The 19774-nt window shown below is 40.7% G+C and overlaps 1 protein-coding gene across 2 annotated transcripts in view; it reads left to right on the top strand.

Annotated features, from left to right (window-relative positions):
* The window catches only part of spon1a (spondin 1a), a 71482-nt gene that overhangs the window by 11707 nt on the left and 40001 nt on the right, over nucleotides 1-19774 (top strand). For both annotated transcript variants that reach the window (XM_084349499.1, XM_084349498.1), the window contains exons 4-6: nucleotides 4017-4090; nucleotides 4578-4700; nucleotides 9694-9842. In XM_084349499.1, the coding sequence (XP_084205625.1) occupies nucleotides 4017-4090; nucleotides 4578-4700; nucleotides 9694-9842 (346 nt within the window). The remainder of the gene's footprint in view (nucleotides 1-4016; nucleotides 4091-4577; nucleotides 4701-9693; nucleotides 9843-19774) is intronic.

The raw sequence follows: 19774 nt of genomic DNA, 5'->3' as shown, positions 1-19774 counted from the left end.
CTCTCTTTTATTCTCGCCCTTTATTCTCTTTCTCCCTGTCTTTCTCTCTTTTTTGTTGAGCTCTCGCATACATACTCCTTCTCACACCCCCACACACAGTCAAATCAGTGGACTTTTGGGGTGATTGGGATCGGTGGTGGTGTGGATCCGGCCAAGTGAGATAGAATTTAAATTGGATGTTAAATAAGCATTACTCTGCTTGATTGTCTGGCCAGCCCAGGGAAGTGGGCAAGCAGTGAGGCGGAGTGTGCGCCTCTCTCTCAGGGAGATATGTGAAATTGGGGTGAGATTGAATTAAAGCGTGAACAATTAGAGATGTGCTGGTGGTGTCGCTTACCTTGAATCATTTCATCCACGTTATGGAAGGCCGTTATGGCCATAAATCATACTGGCTCTCTCACGCATCGTCACAATCTCACATGGGCACCAATATACTCACTATACAGTAATATGCATGTGAATCAGTAAAGATATTTTAATGAGAGTGAATTATGGTGTGTTTAAGAGAGACTGAGAGACCAGACACAGTACACACTACTCACTGTAAGGGAGAATACTAGTGTGTGAATTCAGAAAATGTGCGTGAGATGGAATGAGTGAACTGATGGTGTTCTGTATGTGAAAGTGAGTATAATTATGTGTATGTGAGTATGATGTCAAGTCAGAGAGAGGGATTTTCTTCTAGAAGGGATGGCATTGCCTGTGGTGAGTGGTATATATCAAGAGTCTTCAACTTAAAAAGGTATCTTGACTTAACTTAAAGCCTCTTCAAATCAAATTCTTTTATTTTTTTCCCATTTTCAATCAAACTCTCTTACACACAGCTTTTCTTAATAACATACTGGCCGCTTGACGTCAGAGTGATCACGGCTGGTATTTAGGCATATAAATCGCAAGGTTCATCAGGATATGGTATTATATCGATTCTTTGGACAATGATACGATATTTGCCAATATCACAAAGTCTGCCACGATTCGATTCGATTTGATACAGAGGCCTGTGATCGATATGAGGTCAACTCATAAAGAGCAACTAAAATAAGATTTGACAATTTTGTAACCGAACTCTTCAGTGAAAATTATTTTATCAGTCGTTCCAGACATGTAAATGAAAAACAATCTATTCTTTTTAATAAAAAGCACTATTTAGAAGGGAGTTGCGCATGTACGGAAACGATGAAACAGACATGACATTTAAATAGCTTCTTTAAACTTTACACACACTGCACTATAACGTCACTGCTAACTTCATGCTTAGTGTCACAAACACTCTCTCTCTTTCTCTCTCAATGGCAAACTCGCTAATGTTATGCACCTGCTCACTGAGTTATTCCCAAAAGAAACTTGCTACTTGTATAACGCATTTTGTTTTAAAAAAACATCTTAAAATACAGTAGAAAAACATTCCACGGTGCTGAGGTTCAGCAGGATTCAACTTAGGTCCAGTGGGTTGCCAGTATTGTAATGCACTGGCTAAAACCCTGCACATACAGAAAGTATAGCTATAGTAAGTAAAGCTGTGAGTAGTAGTGAATGTGATGAGTTTGATGATGAGAACAAGAGAGTGTTATTAGTAAGTAATTTGCATGAGACCTATTATGATTTATGGCCTTAATGGCCTCTCATATGTCGAAGCAGAACTGCCTCTCCATGCTTTGTTTAGGTCCATCATGTTCTTCCACCCAGTGTTCTGGATATGACCCGCCTTTACCATCACTGATAAAAATGACGATGACCTGTCGTTTATTCTCTTGCTCTCTGATCTTTTGTTGTTTTTCTTTCTGACTGTCTCTCACATACACACTGCTTACATTAAAAAGGTAAATGAAGCTTAGAAATACGAAGACAACATAGTATGTAATGTTATCTCTCAGATGTGGACTGCAAATAGCTATCTCAAAACCAGTTGATCGTCATTCTTAATCTTGTTACAGATATTAACATAAAATAAATAAATTAAAATGAATATTTTTGCACTGTATTTAATTTTTTATTTATTATTGGCGTATCTTGACATCTTATACATTTCAGTGGTTTCTCAAAAAATCCTCTCGCTCTGACTGCCTTAGGGTCTTAATGCAGGTCTCTTTTCCAGGATCAGCCGTTGCAGCCGTTCCCACAGTGCAACATCACGTACTAATAGACACATTTTCACATCTAGTAGACTACCTTCGTGACTGCCTCCCATATGAGAATGACAGCTTTGCCTTCGCAAGATATTTATTAGATGTTTATTGGCATCCAACTTCATGTCAATCATTCTCTTCTATTTAGTAGGCCTGCAGCGTTGCTCTGATGACATGTTTGGCAGCTTGTTAATTAATTAAAGAATTTATTTTTATGTAACCAGGAAGTCCCTTGAGATTTAAATCTGTTTTTTGAAGGGAGACCTGCCCAAGATAGCACACCATTACACAATAGAGTAAGCCAAAACAGGAGCAGTATTTTCCCAGAAATAGGACTATTGAAACTGATAGATATGTTTTGTTTGCTAATGTATAACAACAGGATATGAAGTTGTACTTGGTGAAATTCTTCTTTCTACTCTTTATTAACATTTTTGTGGATAAAACTTGCCCACAAACGGAGTAGCACAGGTAGGTTGAACAGGTTGAATTCATCAGGCTGAACTGATCCACTGTCTACACATTTGTGCAGTTAAGGAGTTTGTTTAAGTCTGACATGGAACAAAGAAACCGGGAGAGGTTTGCTCACATAGAAAAAGGTAGAGAGCTTCTGGATAACAACAAAAAAAGTGTTCTTCTGTGTCATTCATTCACTGATATGGACTGTACAAAAACAAATCCACAAAACAAATAACTCATCATTTATAATGTGTTTTAAAAGTCAATTTGGAGAGATGTCTGGCATCTGGTACACAACTGGTTCATATCAGTATAATATTTCCCTGTAGAGTTGGTGATTAAGTTACGTGAGGTACATGATGTGTGTGAGTATCTCATTTCTATCATCTTCTAGATTCCCCACGTCACTGTACATCTTTTCTGGCTTTGAGGAACCAGTTCTGGGAATACAACTCAGCTTAGTGTGATACCCCAGAATAAATAGTGTCCAAAGAGTCCAGCTGGACGGGGCCCACCTGGACCAGACCTTAGCCCGGCACCTCCATCCAGCACCTCATTGTTGGGTTTTATCCCCATGGAAACCTTCCTGTAGCCAGGGTTGGTGTAGAAAGCTGGTGTTTGTGAGGAAGTTAGGTGCCTGGAGGCTTGTTTTCTGTTGTTGTTTTCTTAAGTCTGCTGGCCTCTGAAAAGGCTTGTTTGTGGCTGATTTACATGTCAAGGCCCCTCTCAGACCCGTGTTCTCCACCACCCAGTGGAACAAGCCTCGAAGACAGCTCAATCTAAAGAAGCTCCCCTGTGCCAGGCCTCACATTTTGGGGAGCATTTCTGTTCGCCTGTCAATCAGTTTTTATCGACACGGTGCATATCCCACCATATAGTGTGTCTGTTCATTTCTGCCTCTTTTCCTTACAAATTGCTGCAGGGACTTTCTTTAATGCAAGAAATTCTCCTTTAGTTGCTGTCTCTCTTTCAGCTTTTCAGCCTCTCAATTCCATGTACGTGTATGTCTTAATGCTGATGCATTCTTTTTGTGGTCTTTGTGTGAGACGTTGAATGCCTCCGTCTGAAAGACAGCCTGATTTAGCAATTTCCCTGTGGGCTCTGATACCTGCTTTTAGGAGTTCTCTTAAAGAAGAAAAAAATACAGAAGAGATGCTAATGAATAGCGCTGCACCTGTTCCATCTGCTATCATATCTTTAAAATGCAAGATTTTCCCCATTTCTTGCTGCCTGTTGTCTCCTCTTCCCTTTTAAAACCTCACATTCTCTCCAAAAGTTTCCCATCTTCTCTGGTCTTTTTTCCATTATGACCTTCCTTCTTACTTTTGCCCCTTATGTTTATATGTCTGTACATTTTCACTTGGTCCTGCCTGGTCCCCCAACAAACTTCACCCCTCAATGCCTCCATCTCTTCTCTTTTTTTCTGTGCAGGGCTAGCATTGTGCAGAAGAGGATAATATATTTCCAGGATGAAGGCTCACTCACCAAGCGAATGTGTGAGAAAGGTAGGCTTCTTTTATTGACATGGAATAAATAATTTACCATGAATTTCTTATCCCTTCAATCTCCCTGCTGGTACTCTATTTCGCTCCCTACTGATAGTCTCTTTTTTTCTTCCTCATCTTCTTTTACTCTATTTTCTTTCATTCTTGATTTTGATGCAGGGACTTTCCTCTCTGCTGTTAATCTCTGGCATGTGAATGATTGTAAATGAGTGTAACCCCTGGCTGTGCATGACATTGGATGCCACACTGAGCAACAGATCAAAAGCCCTGTGCTGCACATCCTCCTCTTTTTTTCTCATGCTCCCCCTTTCTTCTTCCGTTGGCTCCCCACTTTCTTAAACCAACCATCTCCTATATGATGGGAGCCACTCTCATCTACTCCTTATACTAATGAGCCATCTCTCTATGAATGTCTCATGATCGTCTATGTTTCTCACTTTGGCTCTTTTCTTTTCCCCTCTTCTCCCTTCCCCTCATTTCATCGCAGAGTCCCTGTATGGAGACACTACAGAAAAACCTCTGCTCGACTGCTGTGCCTGTGGAACAGCAAAGTACAGAGTCACCTTCTATGGGAACTGGTCAGAGAAGATTCATCCCAAAGACTACCCACGTAAGCACAGACTCCTCTTTGTCATATAACCTCAGCTCCATCACACATTTAAATAAGGAGCCTGGTGGTGTTCAATTTTTATTTTTCACCATCAGATGTCCCATTAAAAAGACCAAAACCACCAGTGAATTAGTCGGTATTGCCTGCATAGCCCAAGCCTGTAGATTATTCAATGGACTGCCATCACAAGGTTGTGATATCACAACAAAACAATGATTGCTAATGTGGAGACACAGCGGTCGGTGCCTGCTCAGGCCTGTGAGAACTGACGAATCAGAGCAGACCAGATTTTTGGGAGAGGGCCCTTAAAGAGACGAGCACCTTTAAGATAATTTGAAAGACCAAGGTATTTCATTTTTTAACATTGACTCAAAATGACAAAAAAAACAAAAAATGTTGCCCCTAAATGTGACACTTTATGTTGAAATTGTGTAATAAAAATGCTTAAAGTCAACATTTTAGACGTAATTATTTTTGGAGCGAGTAATGGACCATATGAGAAAAATAATGTGTTTTTTGAACATTGAAGCATGGAAACTGAAAATTAGCATAATATGGGACCTTTTAAGAATTTATGAATGAATTTGAACAATTGGTCAAGGTGCTGAGAGCCACAGACAGGGTGGGGAAGTTGCAACAAACTAAGAAAAGGAGTAACACTTATGGGGCTTTTCATTGGTTTTGTTGACATAAACAAAAATATCTACCATCAGCAGCCTTATTCTTTACTCTTAATTGTAGCTTCGTAGCCCCAAAAACTCTTGATAAGTTCCCAACTCATGGACAGTATTGACCTGGTACCTGGCTCTCAAAAGTGATGTGCATGGTGAGCTACAGTATGGTTGGATTTGATGTGTGTATAACCTTGAGCCATGCTGTCAGGATGTGAATGGACTTAAGGATTACACCGGCTCTCTTGTCTAAAGCAGGCTCTCGCCGGTCAGATCAATACACTGATTAGAGTGGAATAAGATAAACCCTGAGATCGAAGGGAGCCCTAATTTACTGTCTCATGGAGGGAGTAGTTGGTATGTGACTCACTCTCTCACACAGACACGCAAACACACACCTCGCAGATAGATCAACTTGAAAGAGGATGGTGCAAGCTGTGTGTGTGTTTCTGTTTCACCCGACTCTTAGGATGCTACAGTTGGATTTGTCCTTGCCCAAAGTCATATTCAAGGTAACCAATTATTAAAACGCTGCACAGATTGCACTGGACAATAATACTGACCGACTACAGTACAGTAAGCACATGATGATCTGTCCTTATTTGAGTTCTGATGATACTTTCCAATCAAAAAACAACGAAAATACCTTTTTGGTGCAAACAGTAGTCTTGAGGCATTTCTTGCTACTTGAGATATGTCACACGTCACCCTTTGTATTCCTAACACAACCTTCAAGCGCGTGAGGATTGGACCATTGTGGTGACACACATTCTGAGACCAAAAATGAATTGTAAAACAGGCCAACAGGCCTTTTTTTCCTGCCGACATGATAACCTTGACAGTTCTATTTTCTTTCTCCCATTGTCCCCATTGTAAGTCATGCAGGGCTGCATGCCTATTCAACCCAAGCAATGCCAGCTCGCTCGGACACAGCGAGCATATAGAGACAGTGTACAGCCTGGTTGTCGGCAATGGTTTTTCTACGGGATGAGTAGGAGGGAAAGCGAGAGAAAACGAAAGAGGGAGAGAGTTTAACATTCCTTCATTGACCGAATAAAGAAGTCAGAGTCAGTTTCTTTTTACTCAAGGGAAGCAATATATTGAGGTCCGGACTGAAAACATGCACACCAGAAATCAGCTGCCTTCCATCTCCTGTATACTTAACTCAGCCAACACCTTCTTACCCTTGACAAAATCAGAAATACTTTCATATCGTTTCATAGGAGGCGTGTGATGGTCTCACAAACACAAGGAGTTATAAATAAACCATCAAGGGTCATACTGATAACATTTTTATGTAGACAAATCATTTAATTCATTTTGTCGATCTACAGTAGGTGGTCAGCACACTGTATTGCCCTGCCGTAAGCTAGCTAATGCTAGCGATGTTAGGGTTAGCTAGCTAGCGTTAGCAATGTTAGCTACAACAAACTGCCGACCACTTGGGGGGGCAGATGACAACAACAACAGCAGTGTTGTAACATGAATGCAAAGGAAAGCGGGAGATGGAACGTCACAGTTAGTGTCTGAATGTAATCAATAACACCAAAAACACATTATTAGTGCAGGACGTCATGTCAAAATTCTCTGTTTATTTACTGACCTCTGGCATTACATAGAACAATATTAGTTGAGTGACCACAGGGATGTGAACTGTAATCCCCGATTTGGGAAAAACATTATGAAGTCAAATGTATGATCCTGAAAGCATAAATCCCTCGCTCTGCCTTGATGACCTTTTTCCAGGTGTATTGCAACTATTGCTACTCCCGTGTGTCTCTTTAAGTTAAGTCTACATGTATTGCTCTGAGGTCTGCCATGCACCGTTGACCAGAGAGTCCTATTAACCTGAAGAGAGAGGTCACAGCGGGCATTTATATCCTTATGAAGCTCCATATTCTTAAGACAGCCCTGCAAAACTGCGGTGGGTCATTAATAGACACTGTGCAGCTATCAGCACATATCACGTCACTGCTAAACATTTCCACAGATTGAAGATAGAAACTGGCCACAATACTGACCACATGGTCTCATCCCTGCCAAAATTGCATTAAGAAGGAGTCTTGCTACAAACCTTTGAAGTAAGCTAATACTGCCTCAACCCCAAAGTTAAAGAACCCTGTGATGGAAACGCACCTGCTCACCGGTGCCATAATGCTTGGGTCAAAAAATTGCCTTAAAATTTTGTGAAGGACCATCAGCAAAAAGATTAAACAACTAATATGTTTGAAATGATATTGACAGATAAAAAAAAATAAAAAAAAGATTGTAAATTGGGAGAAAGGTATCATCTGCTTCTGTTATCCTGACTTTTTCATAAGTTTGCTTTTTTTCTTACAATGACTGACAATACTTGAAAGATGAAGGACAAGGAAATTCTCAAACATTTTTATCATTGTCCTTGCTCCATACAAAGCACTTTTTCAGACTGAAAACATCCAAAACATTTTAAAGAACCTTCATCTTTGTAGGCCTCGTCTCCTGTAAAAACCCAGGTATTTAAAAATTAAGACCTCCTGTATTTGTATTCATTACTCAAAAATATATTCCCAGGTAAGATCACGGCTTTTAGCGAATCTAAACTTTAACGTTTATAACAAGATGTGACCTCATTATGGATGGATGGATGAAACTCCGCTGTGATTTTGTGAAGCCTACACAAGCCATAACACTCAGCCTGCTATTTTATCATGTCTAGGGCGAAAGAAAAAAGGAAAAAGAGGCATCTACTATCAATCACGCAGCTCATGTACTGAAGCCTGATACCCTAATAACTGATATTCTCCAACAGCCTGAGCACAAACAACCACCACTAACCTTCAGTCAGTTGACAATTTTTCAGGTTGGAGCTCTCAAGGTGCTTCCCCAAAAACTGCAAGGCAGATAAATGTGATGCACCTGGAGCACAAAAGCATTTAACACACCCATTAAAGGGGCACCTTTCACTGCTAAAAACACATTAAGATCAAGCCCTAGGAGATGATACTGACTTTGCTAGTCCGAGTTCCTCGGGCAGGTCATTCCCAATCCTGCTCATCATTAGTCTTTAACCAGGACACTGGAAGAGTTAGAAAGCTCTGTGCAGCTTGCAGAGTAAGAAAAGTTTTGAAAGTTTATTAGAGGCCAGGTCAAATAAACGAATCAGTTCAGTTGGCAGGAAAAAAATGTTGGTTATGGGCTTAGCTTAGCTGACGGTCGTGAGGTGGAAGTGATGCTGCTGGAGTTACAAGGGAGACGGCAGCCAAGCCAGTGACCACAGTTCGAGGCTAGGTATTGTTCAGGGGACCTTAGAACAATTTCTGGCTGTGTTTGTGGTGACATCAGGAAAACAGACAAACTGACAAAAAAAGAGGGAAAAAGACAGGCTTAACCACACAAGGCCCAATGAACAAATGAAACACAGGTGTACACAGAAAAATGGCAGGAGCCTGACGACATAAACTGCAGCTGGGCTACAGCCTTCAACACTACTCTTGTGAATAGCTCTTACAAACATCAATCAGGGAATACAGTCATTGTTCTAGCGGTGTTTGCAAGCATTCATCCAGATATAAAGTAAAAACAAGTTTGTAGAAGTAAAAAGTCAGAAAGTGAATGTCTTATTTGAAAGTTAGCCATGTTAGCAGTGTCCTCTGTAGAACTGTTTAAGTTGCCATTTACTATTACAGAAATACTGCACACTCAGAGAATAGATTATCAGAGTGATTAATCTTTGTCCAGAGTCACGCTGGGAACCAGCAGAAGGCACAAAGGGTGACTTACAGAACTGCAGAGTCAGGGCTGTATTCAGGGCATCAAGATCAGAGGCAGACCTATGAACTATTTGAATGAACCGCACTTTGACTAAATACTGTAGGTGGTATAATGTGTTCAGACAGATGGTGAAGTTGTTCAAGACACATGACACAATAATAATCTTTGATCTGGAATGAGTAGCTGTAGCCTTTCGTCACAAATCTCAAAGGACTTAAGCAGACATTTTATGTTGATCGGTACTGTGAAATGCAGGGCAATGATATGACAGTAGGCGGATAGTAAAGGAATATGGACAAAGACAGGAAGTGGAAAGTAAAACATGACACATGAGGATTGACTTTCAACATAAATCAACTGAACTGAAACTCAGGACCATGAGCATTGGTTGCACACATTAAAAATTATAATTAATTCTTAATAATTATTATTTTTAATTCATAATTGTTAAATCAACAAAAACAAATCATGTCAACTTAAAGATCTTTTATGATGGTCAATAGATTGAATTACTAAACAGGTCGGGATGTCCCACTAAAGAGATGTTTTACTTGTCTTTTTTCCGGCAGGTCGTGCCAATCATTGGTCAGCCATTATTGGTGCCTCCCATTCTAAGAGCTACGTGCTGTGGGAATACGGTGGCTTGGCTAGTGATGGAGTTAAACAGGTAGCAGAGCTGGGCTCCCCGGTCAAAATGGAGGAGGAGATCAGACAGAAGGTAAGATTCTCCAGCAGCACCAGAAGATGACTAACAAGCTGGCCATGTTGAATATAACAAATGAATCCATCAAACAAATATTCAGCTTTCGTTCTGAAAGAATTTTGATTCACCCACAACTTGTAGAGATGAGTTGCATAACACTGCTGGGGTCTCAGCGGGTGTTCGAGGATGTGCACACCTGAGTTCAGCACGAGATGACAGAATTCAGCGTTGCTTTGACATTGTTGTCCAGATTGATTAGTGCTTTCATGCATCTGCACTATTCTTAGCCTGCCTCCACATCTACTGTGACCAATACTCTGGTTTTGAGGGGGGGAGTACCTGGGCTTGATGTCAAAAGTAAAGATTAGAACGAGATTTCAGCATTACATTCTCACATGTCAGTTCATCTTTGATCACAACCCTCATGATGTCCAGGAGGTGCTTTTGAGCTGGGATCTACATGCTGTTATCTTTGTTTATTAGTAGTTGATTCCAACTATAGTGAGTTATGTCTCTCCTGCGGCTCATTCCTTTTGGGAAATTTTCTCCAGTTTCACTTTCAAACTGCCTGTCACTGCTTTCACCTTACTTCTACATATTAATGCGTAATCTTTATATATTTCTTCTGTTCCATTCCTCATGTTCTCTCTCCCTCCTTGGCCTCTCTTCTCTTTATTATGTCCACAAATAGCATGGTATATCTTTCCTCTTCCTTTCCTCTCCACGGCTGTCTCTCTCACTCTGAGAATAACCCGTGCTGGCAGAGCAGATGGTCCTGCAGAGTGCTTATTGTTGGCTAATATTGAAGACCTGGAGTCACAGCAGATAATGAGACCATAGTGTGAGCAATGGGGTCTCTGTGTCATTGCCGCCTTCCCACTGCTATTACAGCTCACTTTTCTTTTTTTAATATTATTCTCATCTCTTGGCCGGGATCATTAGATGAGTTTTTCCTGAGCTTGGAAATGAGAGTGAAATGGCACCAGGTTTGATTGATTAGAGCAGTTAGTGAGCTGAAAAACATACATTTTATTAGATAGTTTGTTGTAAGCTTGCAGCTATTTCTTGAGCACATTATATGAGAATTCATTAACCCCACTATTGATCATATACCCAGAGGTCAGTTGTATAAACCAAGTCGGACAACTCTATTTTCTAGAGGAAAGCTGAGAATTATGTACAGCACCTACAACAGTTGGATTGCCATTTTCTCATCAGCAATTCGGCGAATTGATTTAACAGGAGGAAATCGGGCATTTTCCTCACCACCGGTGACCGTAACATCACCAGGTGTGGCTAGGCTCAAGCTGTGGTTGTAGAGGATAATTGCTCAATTGTGAAGTGGGACGATTACACAGGCAATCAATATAAACCCTGATTAGTCTGATACTAGCACGCTGCATACTATCATTCACTGCCTGAAAAAGCCAATGAGTAGTCAGCCTTCGTCAATACTCTGCACGTGGCTTAAGTTGCACCATTTATGTTTGTGTGTTTGTAAGTGAGTGGACATGCAGCGTGATCATACTTAGCTGATTGCACTTAGCTTTTGTCTCGTAACTGTCATTCACATGACATAGATGCTTTGCGGTTGACTTTGGTAGCTGCTGATATACCTAGAAACTAACAATCTTTTTGTTGCCTCAGACACAAAGCACAAGTTCCTTTTTCCACATCTCAGACAACACACAGAGTCTGTTGATGCCCTTGAGGTAAGGAGGCTGGGTGAAGGAGCCGTGCAGAGCTCCTTGCTAAACGCTGACACAAACAGAAAGCTGATTCGCTTTTGTGTCAGGTGGGGCATCAGGGGGAGCAACTAGCGATGAATACAAAATTGATATTCATAGCCAGGCTCCACTCCAGCCAAGGGGCGCACTGATCAGAGTGTTCATACAAAGTGTAATTTGCAAAGCCAAGCAGGCACGCAGAGCGTGCAAACATGTGTGCACACGCACGCACACAGAGCCCTCTTTATCCTGCTCATGTCAATTCAGAATGTGATCGCTTTATTTTACTTTGAGTTTAGCAGCCTCTCAGAGCTTGGACAAGGGTGTGCTACACTGTACGTTGCGTTGTTGCTGCTCAACATCTGTGCTTATCCTCTAGGAATAAGACTTTGTATTCTGTTGATCTTTTTTGATAATTCAATTTGATGCTTAAACAAAAACTCCTGCATATTGCACCCAATTTAAGCTTCATTAGACTGCTAAACTGCAGATGACATGTCATATTATTTTCATTATTTTGTGTGTTCTTAAAAGAACTAATGAAAAGGAGGAGTTAGGATGACGGGCACAGTTTGCTACATTTTATTTAATTTGTCCCTTTCATACCATTATTCTTCATGGCCAGCTCCGACCGGCCGCTAATAAAAACATGATTGCATGTCAGAGCCTCCTCAAACGCAGCCTTCACCCACACAGTCTTAACACCTCTGCACTGCACACACAAGCAATCATGACACCATGCCACTTGTCATACTGAAAGGGTCTGAGATTGTAAGTGTGACCATTACTGCCCTTTCAAGAATTCATATTGAACAGTATAACATTTCAACACAGGCATTTTTGTTTGATTTATGATAGCTTGTCACCTGAGATGCAAATCAAACTTGTATCTGTTAGTGAGTGTATTATAGTATGTTAGATAGGTGATATAGATATGTCTCGAGATTTGGTACATACAGAAGTTTAGCAACAGAATTTATTGGGGGACAATAACAGAGGCATTATGCTTTTGGGGCAGTCAGTCCACCTGTTCTCCTGAACGCCATATCTCAGGAATGCATTACGGGAATTTTGTCAAGCTTGGAACAAAAAATCTACCAGGTCAACTGATCAGAACTTGCTAGTTGACGGTTGAGTCCACAAAACACATTTTTGGCTACAATTAACAAATCACTTGCAAATTATGACCAAAATTTCACACAAATGTGAAAATGATGAGGTGATGACATTTTATATCCAAATCGTTAAAGGTTGACTTCACAGTGACATCATCATGTTCTGCAAAAACACTTTTCTGGCCATTATTCAAAGCCATTACTCAGGAACAGAAGGGGAGAATGTGAATTTCACATCTAGTCGAATGCTGAATTGGTCAGACTCATCTTGGGTGCCCACCTTGAAACTGTGGTGGTTGTATTGATCATCTGTGCTGTTGGGTTGAACACGTGTGAAGCATCCAGGTTCAAGAATTTGCAGTAATTCTTACATATTGCACCTTTTAAGTGTTGTCTTTCGAGCTATATATATCAGGTAGGTTTCTCACTGAACATTATTCACTGGAAGCATACACGTCAATATAGTGAAATCTTCCATTCCACCAAAAAATACACTCAATACCTCTAATTAGATAAATTCAAAGTCTTTACTACACATATAATATGAGTCTAGACAGACATGTCGCTAGTTGACATGGATGTCAACTGAACATGACTGTTTGGCGGAGGCATGCAACTCCCAGGCAGTAATTCTACTTCCAGACTGTAAGCAGATGTGCAGTACTGGTCCATTTGCCAAGTACAAATGCTTTTACCAGAGGACTTGGCAGCACAAGGATGCAGCCTGGGTCCGTTGTTGTCACTCCTTTCATTTCTGAGGTGATTTATATATGCATTCAGTTATTACAGAAGCTCAGTGTGTCATTAATGAGAAGTTTAATGAGACTCTCTACATGGACCAGGGCCAAAGTCTCAGACAGATTATGAAATCTCCTATTTCCTCTCGCAGCATGGGGTGTTTTCATTATTGCACAGTATGCTTACGGAATCCTCTATTATCCTGAGCGCCACAGCTGGGCCACGGAGCACAGACAACATAGCTCAGGCTAGAGCCAAAAAGAGACGTTATGAAATACAGATCCATGTCACTTGTTACAGTGGCAGTCCTTTTGGTGTCTGGCACCTTTTTAAGTTTTTAAAGATACATGTGCAGATGATAATGGATAATCTGACTGACTCCTGGGAAAACCCTAATTTCCTTTTGAATATAAAAACTAAATGCAGGATATTTCTGAGCAAGATTCATATAAAAGCTTTTAAACCGCAATGCCAATCGCTACTTGTACTTTATTGCAGTCAAATTGCCAGGTTGATGAAAGTGCTTTCAGAGTCTGCAGGGAGCATTAGAGCTGACTCGCATATTTAGTTTGCATGATGAGTAAAAGAACAACAGGTATTATGGACTAAAATGCCTTGTTGTTAATCTTTCTCCCTCTGCTCCTCTCTCGGCGCACCTTTTCAAGGATTCAAATGATAATTTTGCAGTTTAGTTGTCGTGAGAACAGTAAGGTCTGCCATCTGTAAGTGGGAGGAGTGCAGTCAGGAGCGTGGGCAGAGAATAATAGATATGCAGGTTCCTTTGGGTCCTTGACTTTCCCTGAATGAGCAGGTGTTTATGTGTGTTTCTTTGTATCCGGAGAATGACTTCAGAAACACTTTTCACTGCACAGAAATCTGAATTCCCCCTGTGTCTTTTGGTACACTTTTAATTACCTCTTGTGGTTGCGTTGCCAGGTCGTAAATCTTAACAGAGTTTGTTATGTCTGGAGAAATAATGTGGCTATTTAGATGCTCAGGTAGAAGAGCTACTGTCTGTTGTATTGATCTTCTGATCTTCTGCGATTGAGGGTGTTTGTGGGAAGGAAAAAGTAAACTCATTTTATTTTATTGAATAATACCAGTGAACTGTCACTGTCTGCTATCTTTTTACGCTGTTTCTCTCTGGAGAGTGCATCCCATAATGTTTTCCGACCACTGACCGTTGAACCAACGGCACACTTAACACAATGTCTTGGAAAGGAGCCGATATGTTTTTTGCTGGAAAGTGTCTTCATGTGGAGCACAGACAAATTTCACTCCATTCAAATGAGCAAATTTCAAACGTGCTAGAAAAGCACACTCTCCCCTAAGTAAACACACAATGGTTGACATTTTGATAATGAGGGATTGTGAACTATCTTTTCCCCCCGCGCACATCTCCGATAAGACATGTATGAGGCTGGCAGATTAGAGAAGACTGAATGACCTGAGTTATTTTCTTGCGTCATTAAGATTTGTAATGTTCTTCTGAGATCCAATCTCTCATCAAACAATGAGAGGTGAAGCTGGTCTCCACCTTGATGCTATTCAGACTCAGTCTTTCAACCCCCACATTTGATTCATTCCTCGGCCGTCTAATTATCTCGTGCCGGGGTCCGTGCAGCATACAAACATGTATGATACATCAATGAAATTCGCTCCCTTTTATCTTTGATGCAAGGGTCGAGTCGTGATTGCTCACTCACTTACAAATTCCTATGACACCTCCATGTTTTAATGACTGAATGAATTGTAGAAATGTGTTTATGAGTGACTACAGTGGCCATTGAGCTGCATTGTGTGAAGTTCTTTAGTGGCTTGCTGAAAGGGGTCAAGCTGTGAAGGGGCTTGGGGGTTTAAATGCTGTTAGGATTCAAAGTGGTTCAGATTTTTCCTCTCGAGTATTTATGAGCTAAATCCTTTCTCAGCCATGTTTTAATGTAACGATACACAGCGAGGAGAAAATGACCCATCAAACGCTTTTAAAGGAGGCCATGCATGCCGGAGAAATACAAATCTTTCAATCTTTTAGAGGTGTAATTTGAAAGAATTAGCGTCCTTTCAATTTTATACTCAAACTAGATAGGTGGCAGCATATCGCTGCTGCTAACTGTAGCAATCACTAGCTCAGTAAGCTGTGCAGCTAGCAATCCGGACAGGGAGCTCGGGGACCATGGGAGTGTTGGTATTACACATCTAGAACAGGACCTTGGACCGAGATATACTTGGGCTAGCATTTTCAGAAGATATCTCTGCAACACAATACAGACATGTTAATGTCGAAACTGTTAAAACTTCATATTTTGTTGATAATTTTAGTTGATCTTTGAATGTTTTTGACTAAAACTCTTACACATTGCTCCTTTAATGTAGATAAACTGACACAAAACATGTTGGAAAGGTATAATGTATTATCTTTAGGTACTTATTATCACTAGCTATATTATGTAAAATGGATGCAGTGAATACACTGAATCATATTTCACAAAGTGATGTTAGTCAACTCTAATCTCTTCCAGGCCTTCCAGGAAGTCCAGCAGGACTTGCGTTTGGTTTATCTGAAGTGCTAAATGATACATTACAGGCAGCTCTCCTCCAGCCCGGTGGAGTAGGGCAGTAGAGTGGGATGTAGAAGTTGTTAACATGAAAATTCACACACAAACAGGCGCTTTTTCAATCTCCCTCTGTCTCTGTTTTTTGTCTTCACTCTCTTCTTTCAAAACGTACCATTTGTCATGGCCTCGTATTCCTCATGTATCTTTCTGCGTGAGTGCTGCTGCATGAGGTCAGGTTTGCCACAGTGGGATAGCAATTAGCTATAAAGGGGCCTCCCAGAGGGTGAAGTCTTGACCCCACCTCTGTATCCAACCTTGCCAAGCCAAGGTGCACCATGCCAAACCCCAGTGGGTGTAAAGAGCATGCAAAAATGTCTCCCGTTATTCACCGCCAACCCCCCCTGGCCACTTCTCCCTTGCTACAACCCTCCTTTGTTATGTTTTCCGGGTATCTTCTAGGCTGAATAAAAGCGAACACCCGAGTTTAGGAGGGAATAATTCTTTAATTTCTCTCAGCCTGTCAAGTCAGCTTTATGTGCCCAGAAGAGATATTCCTGTTTGGGAAAACAAAGCTCTCAAAAACCTTAATGCCTGCCTTGGTTCCCAGGACTGTAATTATGATTGCAGAAATCGAGCCGTACAGCCAGAGGCTAGTACATTTTGAAATGCAGTGAATTAGACAGTATGTTCTTCTCTGCGTATGTGCATGTGTGTGTGCACATGCACGTAGTTTGGGCACATGACTGGGTTGTTTATTTTTCTCATAATGAAAGAGTCAGAGTGATGCGTTATTTTATTATTTAGAAGCACGCAGGTCATTATAGCTCCCCGTGCAGTCGATGGCTTTTAACGTAGATGGCATGTGTTTGCGATTAATATGTATGATTTGTTGGCATATTCATGCGGATCTGTTTGCATGTGTCCTCCATTTGTGTGTATGTGGGCCTTAATGTTGACTTAGCCGTCCCTCCGTGCAGCTGGCTGGCTCGGGACACAGGGTTACATACACAGTCACAGGGATAAAAGCTGGATTATTCTGGAATCTCAGACATCTTGGCCGGAGGCAGCTTTGATAGAGCCATCCCGGTGTCCAGAGAACTGCTTGGAATAAGAAAGTAGTAGCGGACCCCGCTTCTGCCTGTCCTGTTTGTGCATCGTAGCATTCAAAGATTAGACATTTGTCTTGTTTGCGTTATTTGGATATGCCAGAATTTTTCTCTGAATATTTGTCAGTTCCTGTGAGTGTGAGATGACACAGTTGAGGGATATTAAGATTCAAATTTAAGCTAAAGATTGCAATGTTTTGAGTTTGCATTATATCTGTAGAAATCTCCCCCTCTTATCAGTTAGTAATCAATGCTATTAATATATCTTTTACTGGGTTTTATGTGTTTTTCTGCATATACCACTGAGTTTTCAAAATTTAACAGGAGATGTCATACTTGCTGTGTCACTGTCTGTTTGTGAGGATATGTTGGTGGCGCCGAAAGTGCTAAAGCTTGCACACCCAGTAAAACAAGTGAACAAGTTAAAGTAAAGTTGACAATTTTTATCCTTTTTTTTGTTCTTGCTCACCTGCCCAGGGACTACGGATGGAAAGTAGCTAGTAAGCTAAATCCTGTACAAAGCATCTTCTCTCATTTCGAGACTAATGTTATATACAAATAAACGTATTAAATTAAAATTAAAAAAGGACAGGGGTTGGGAAAAACTGCATCAGAGAAAAGTGTTTTGAAAATACCTGAGTAGTACACATGATGCATACATGGATAAAGAGACACACTGTATGTCTGAGACCATATGCCTCTCATACAGTATGTGTACTCAACTGTGAATAGGTTTTGAGAGATGAAAATAAGTACTACTCAATACATTTCATTTCCATACCATCTGTTAGGAAGTGAAGCCACTGTGATTCCCCCTACATTAATGTTCGTGTGTGCATCGTGGATTACAACCCGTGTGGAGCTGAAGTGCTGATTCTCCTGAATGAGGTTGGATATCTAATAGAAACGTCTCTTCTGTTTTTCTAACATCTTCAAAAGATCAAGGCCAGCTAAATACAATAAACCCTCATTATAAATCGTTGTGATCTTTTATTCATGAGGTGGCCTCGACAAATCTGTTTTCAGAAATGGCTCTACATGTGATGTTGTCCCTATGTAAATGAGACCATGGCTCTGAGGCCCTGAATTCAGCGCAATCTCCATATCATTTGGTAGGGTGGGGACCTGGACTCTGTCATCCCAGGGATGGGTCAAAGAGATGGCGGAGACACAATGTGATTGACAGTTAAGGACATGGTAGCGCATTCAGATACGACCACACATATTTCAACACATTCTCACTCCCAATTTGAGACAGTGGCCTTAAGTCTCAAAGTCGACGCTCTGCCCACTAGCTTCAGTTTCGCACAAGTTAGCAATAAAACATTTATGCAATGTCTTGCTACCCTTTCAAAATAAAGCTTGCTGACAAACAGTTTACATATTATGACACAGTATGGCTGCTGGACCATTATTAACATTGCCAAACAGTCGCTATTTGGTTTAGGCACAAAAACTACTTGGTTAGGTTTAGGGTCCACAACTAATCAGTTAGGTTTAAGTTTCAAAACTACTTGGTTAGGTTTAGGTACAAAAACTACTTGGTTAGGTTTAGGCACAAAAACTACTTGGTTCGGTTTAGGGACAAAAACTACTTGGTTAGGTTTAAGTTTCAAAACTACTTGGTTAGGTTTAGGTACAAAAACTACATTTTTTGTATGTTAACTTATGTAACATTACTCAGAAACAATTCACTCTTGATTATTGGTCACAAATAGGACCCAACCCTGGTTTTCAGTCCAGTTTATGACCCATCCAGTCACCCCAACCACCTCCTGACTCTGACTGTTCCTGCTCTTTATAGAGTACTGCTGCACTAGAGGGTAGTGGCATATGGCCACTGACCAGGTGGCATATTTCTGACACACAAATCAAGTAGAATACAGTTTCATACCTCATAAGATCTTTCTCGAGTCTGATATATGATAGAGTACTTCAGCAAAATCGAACCAACATTTCGACTGTCTATTGTGAACGCGATTATCATCTGCTATCCCTATTATTAGTCCACAATTGCTTTTCATAAGAGTTGGGAAGACAGCAGAGATGTATTATCCAGAAACCCTGTTTTTGTAGAGCTACAGCTTTTGCTAATTCCAGGTTATTGCTTATTCCATTACTTTTAGTGCGGCGTCTTTCATTTCTAACGCTGCATTATTTTGCCTCAAATGCATTAAAAAGCTCATTACTCTGTGTTTGTGTGTGTGTACTTGTGTGTGAGCACACTGCACACAAACAGTAATAATTGTTACTCTGTGGATATGATTCTCCTCTGCCTGTAAAGACAACTAACAAAAACATGACATTTATGTTATCAGCTTAGGCTGGCTCCTTCCTGGATGATGGACTTTAAGGGCAGTGAAACTGGCCGCTCCTTGTAGCAGTGTACTGAGAGTTTGATTTGTCAGTTGTAAATACTTTTCTGTGGTTTCTGTTTGAATTATCTGGGCTGACTACAGCGTCACAACCATATTAGCCCTGAGTAGCTACTGTGTGTTTTGAGATTACCTGCAGCTATGTGCAGCAACTAACCTGCATGTTATGGTTAATGGGAACAGTGTTGTGGGCACTTGCAACACACATACAATCTCTCTCTCTGCAGGCCTTTTCGCCTACCTTGTGTTAATTGTTGAAAAAGGGAGAATATGTTCTATTTATTTAAGTCCATCATATTTCTTCCATGCTGGATGATATTGCTTTGATGTA

The sequence above is a fragment of the Pagrus pagrus genome (genome assembly GCF_965226575.1).
Source record: "Pagrus pagrus genome assembly, chromosome: 1".
In the NCBI taxonomy this organism is placed as follows: Eukaryota; Metazoa; Chordata; class Actinopteri; order Spariformes; family Sparidae; genus Pagrus; species Pagrus pagrus.
Note: the sequence above shows the minus strand (reverse complement) of the source record. Positions and strands in the feature narration are given on the sequence as shown.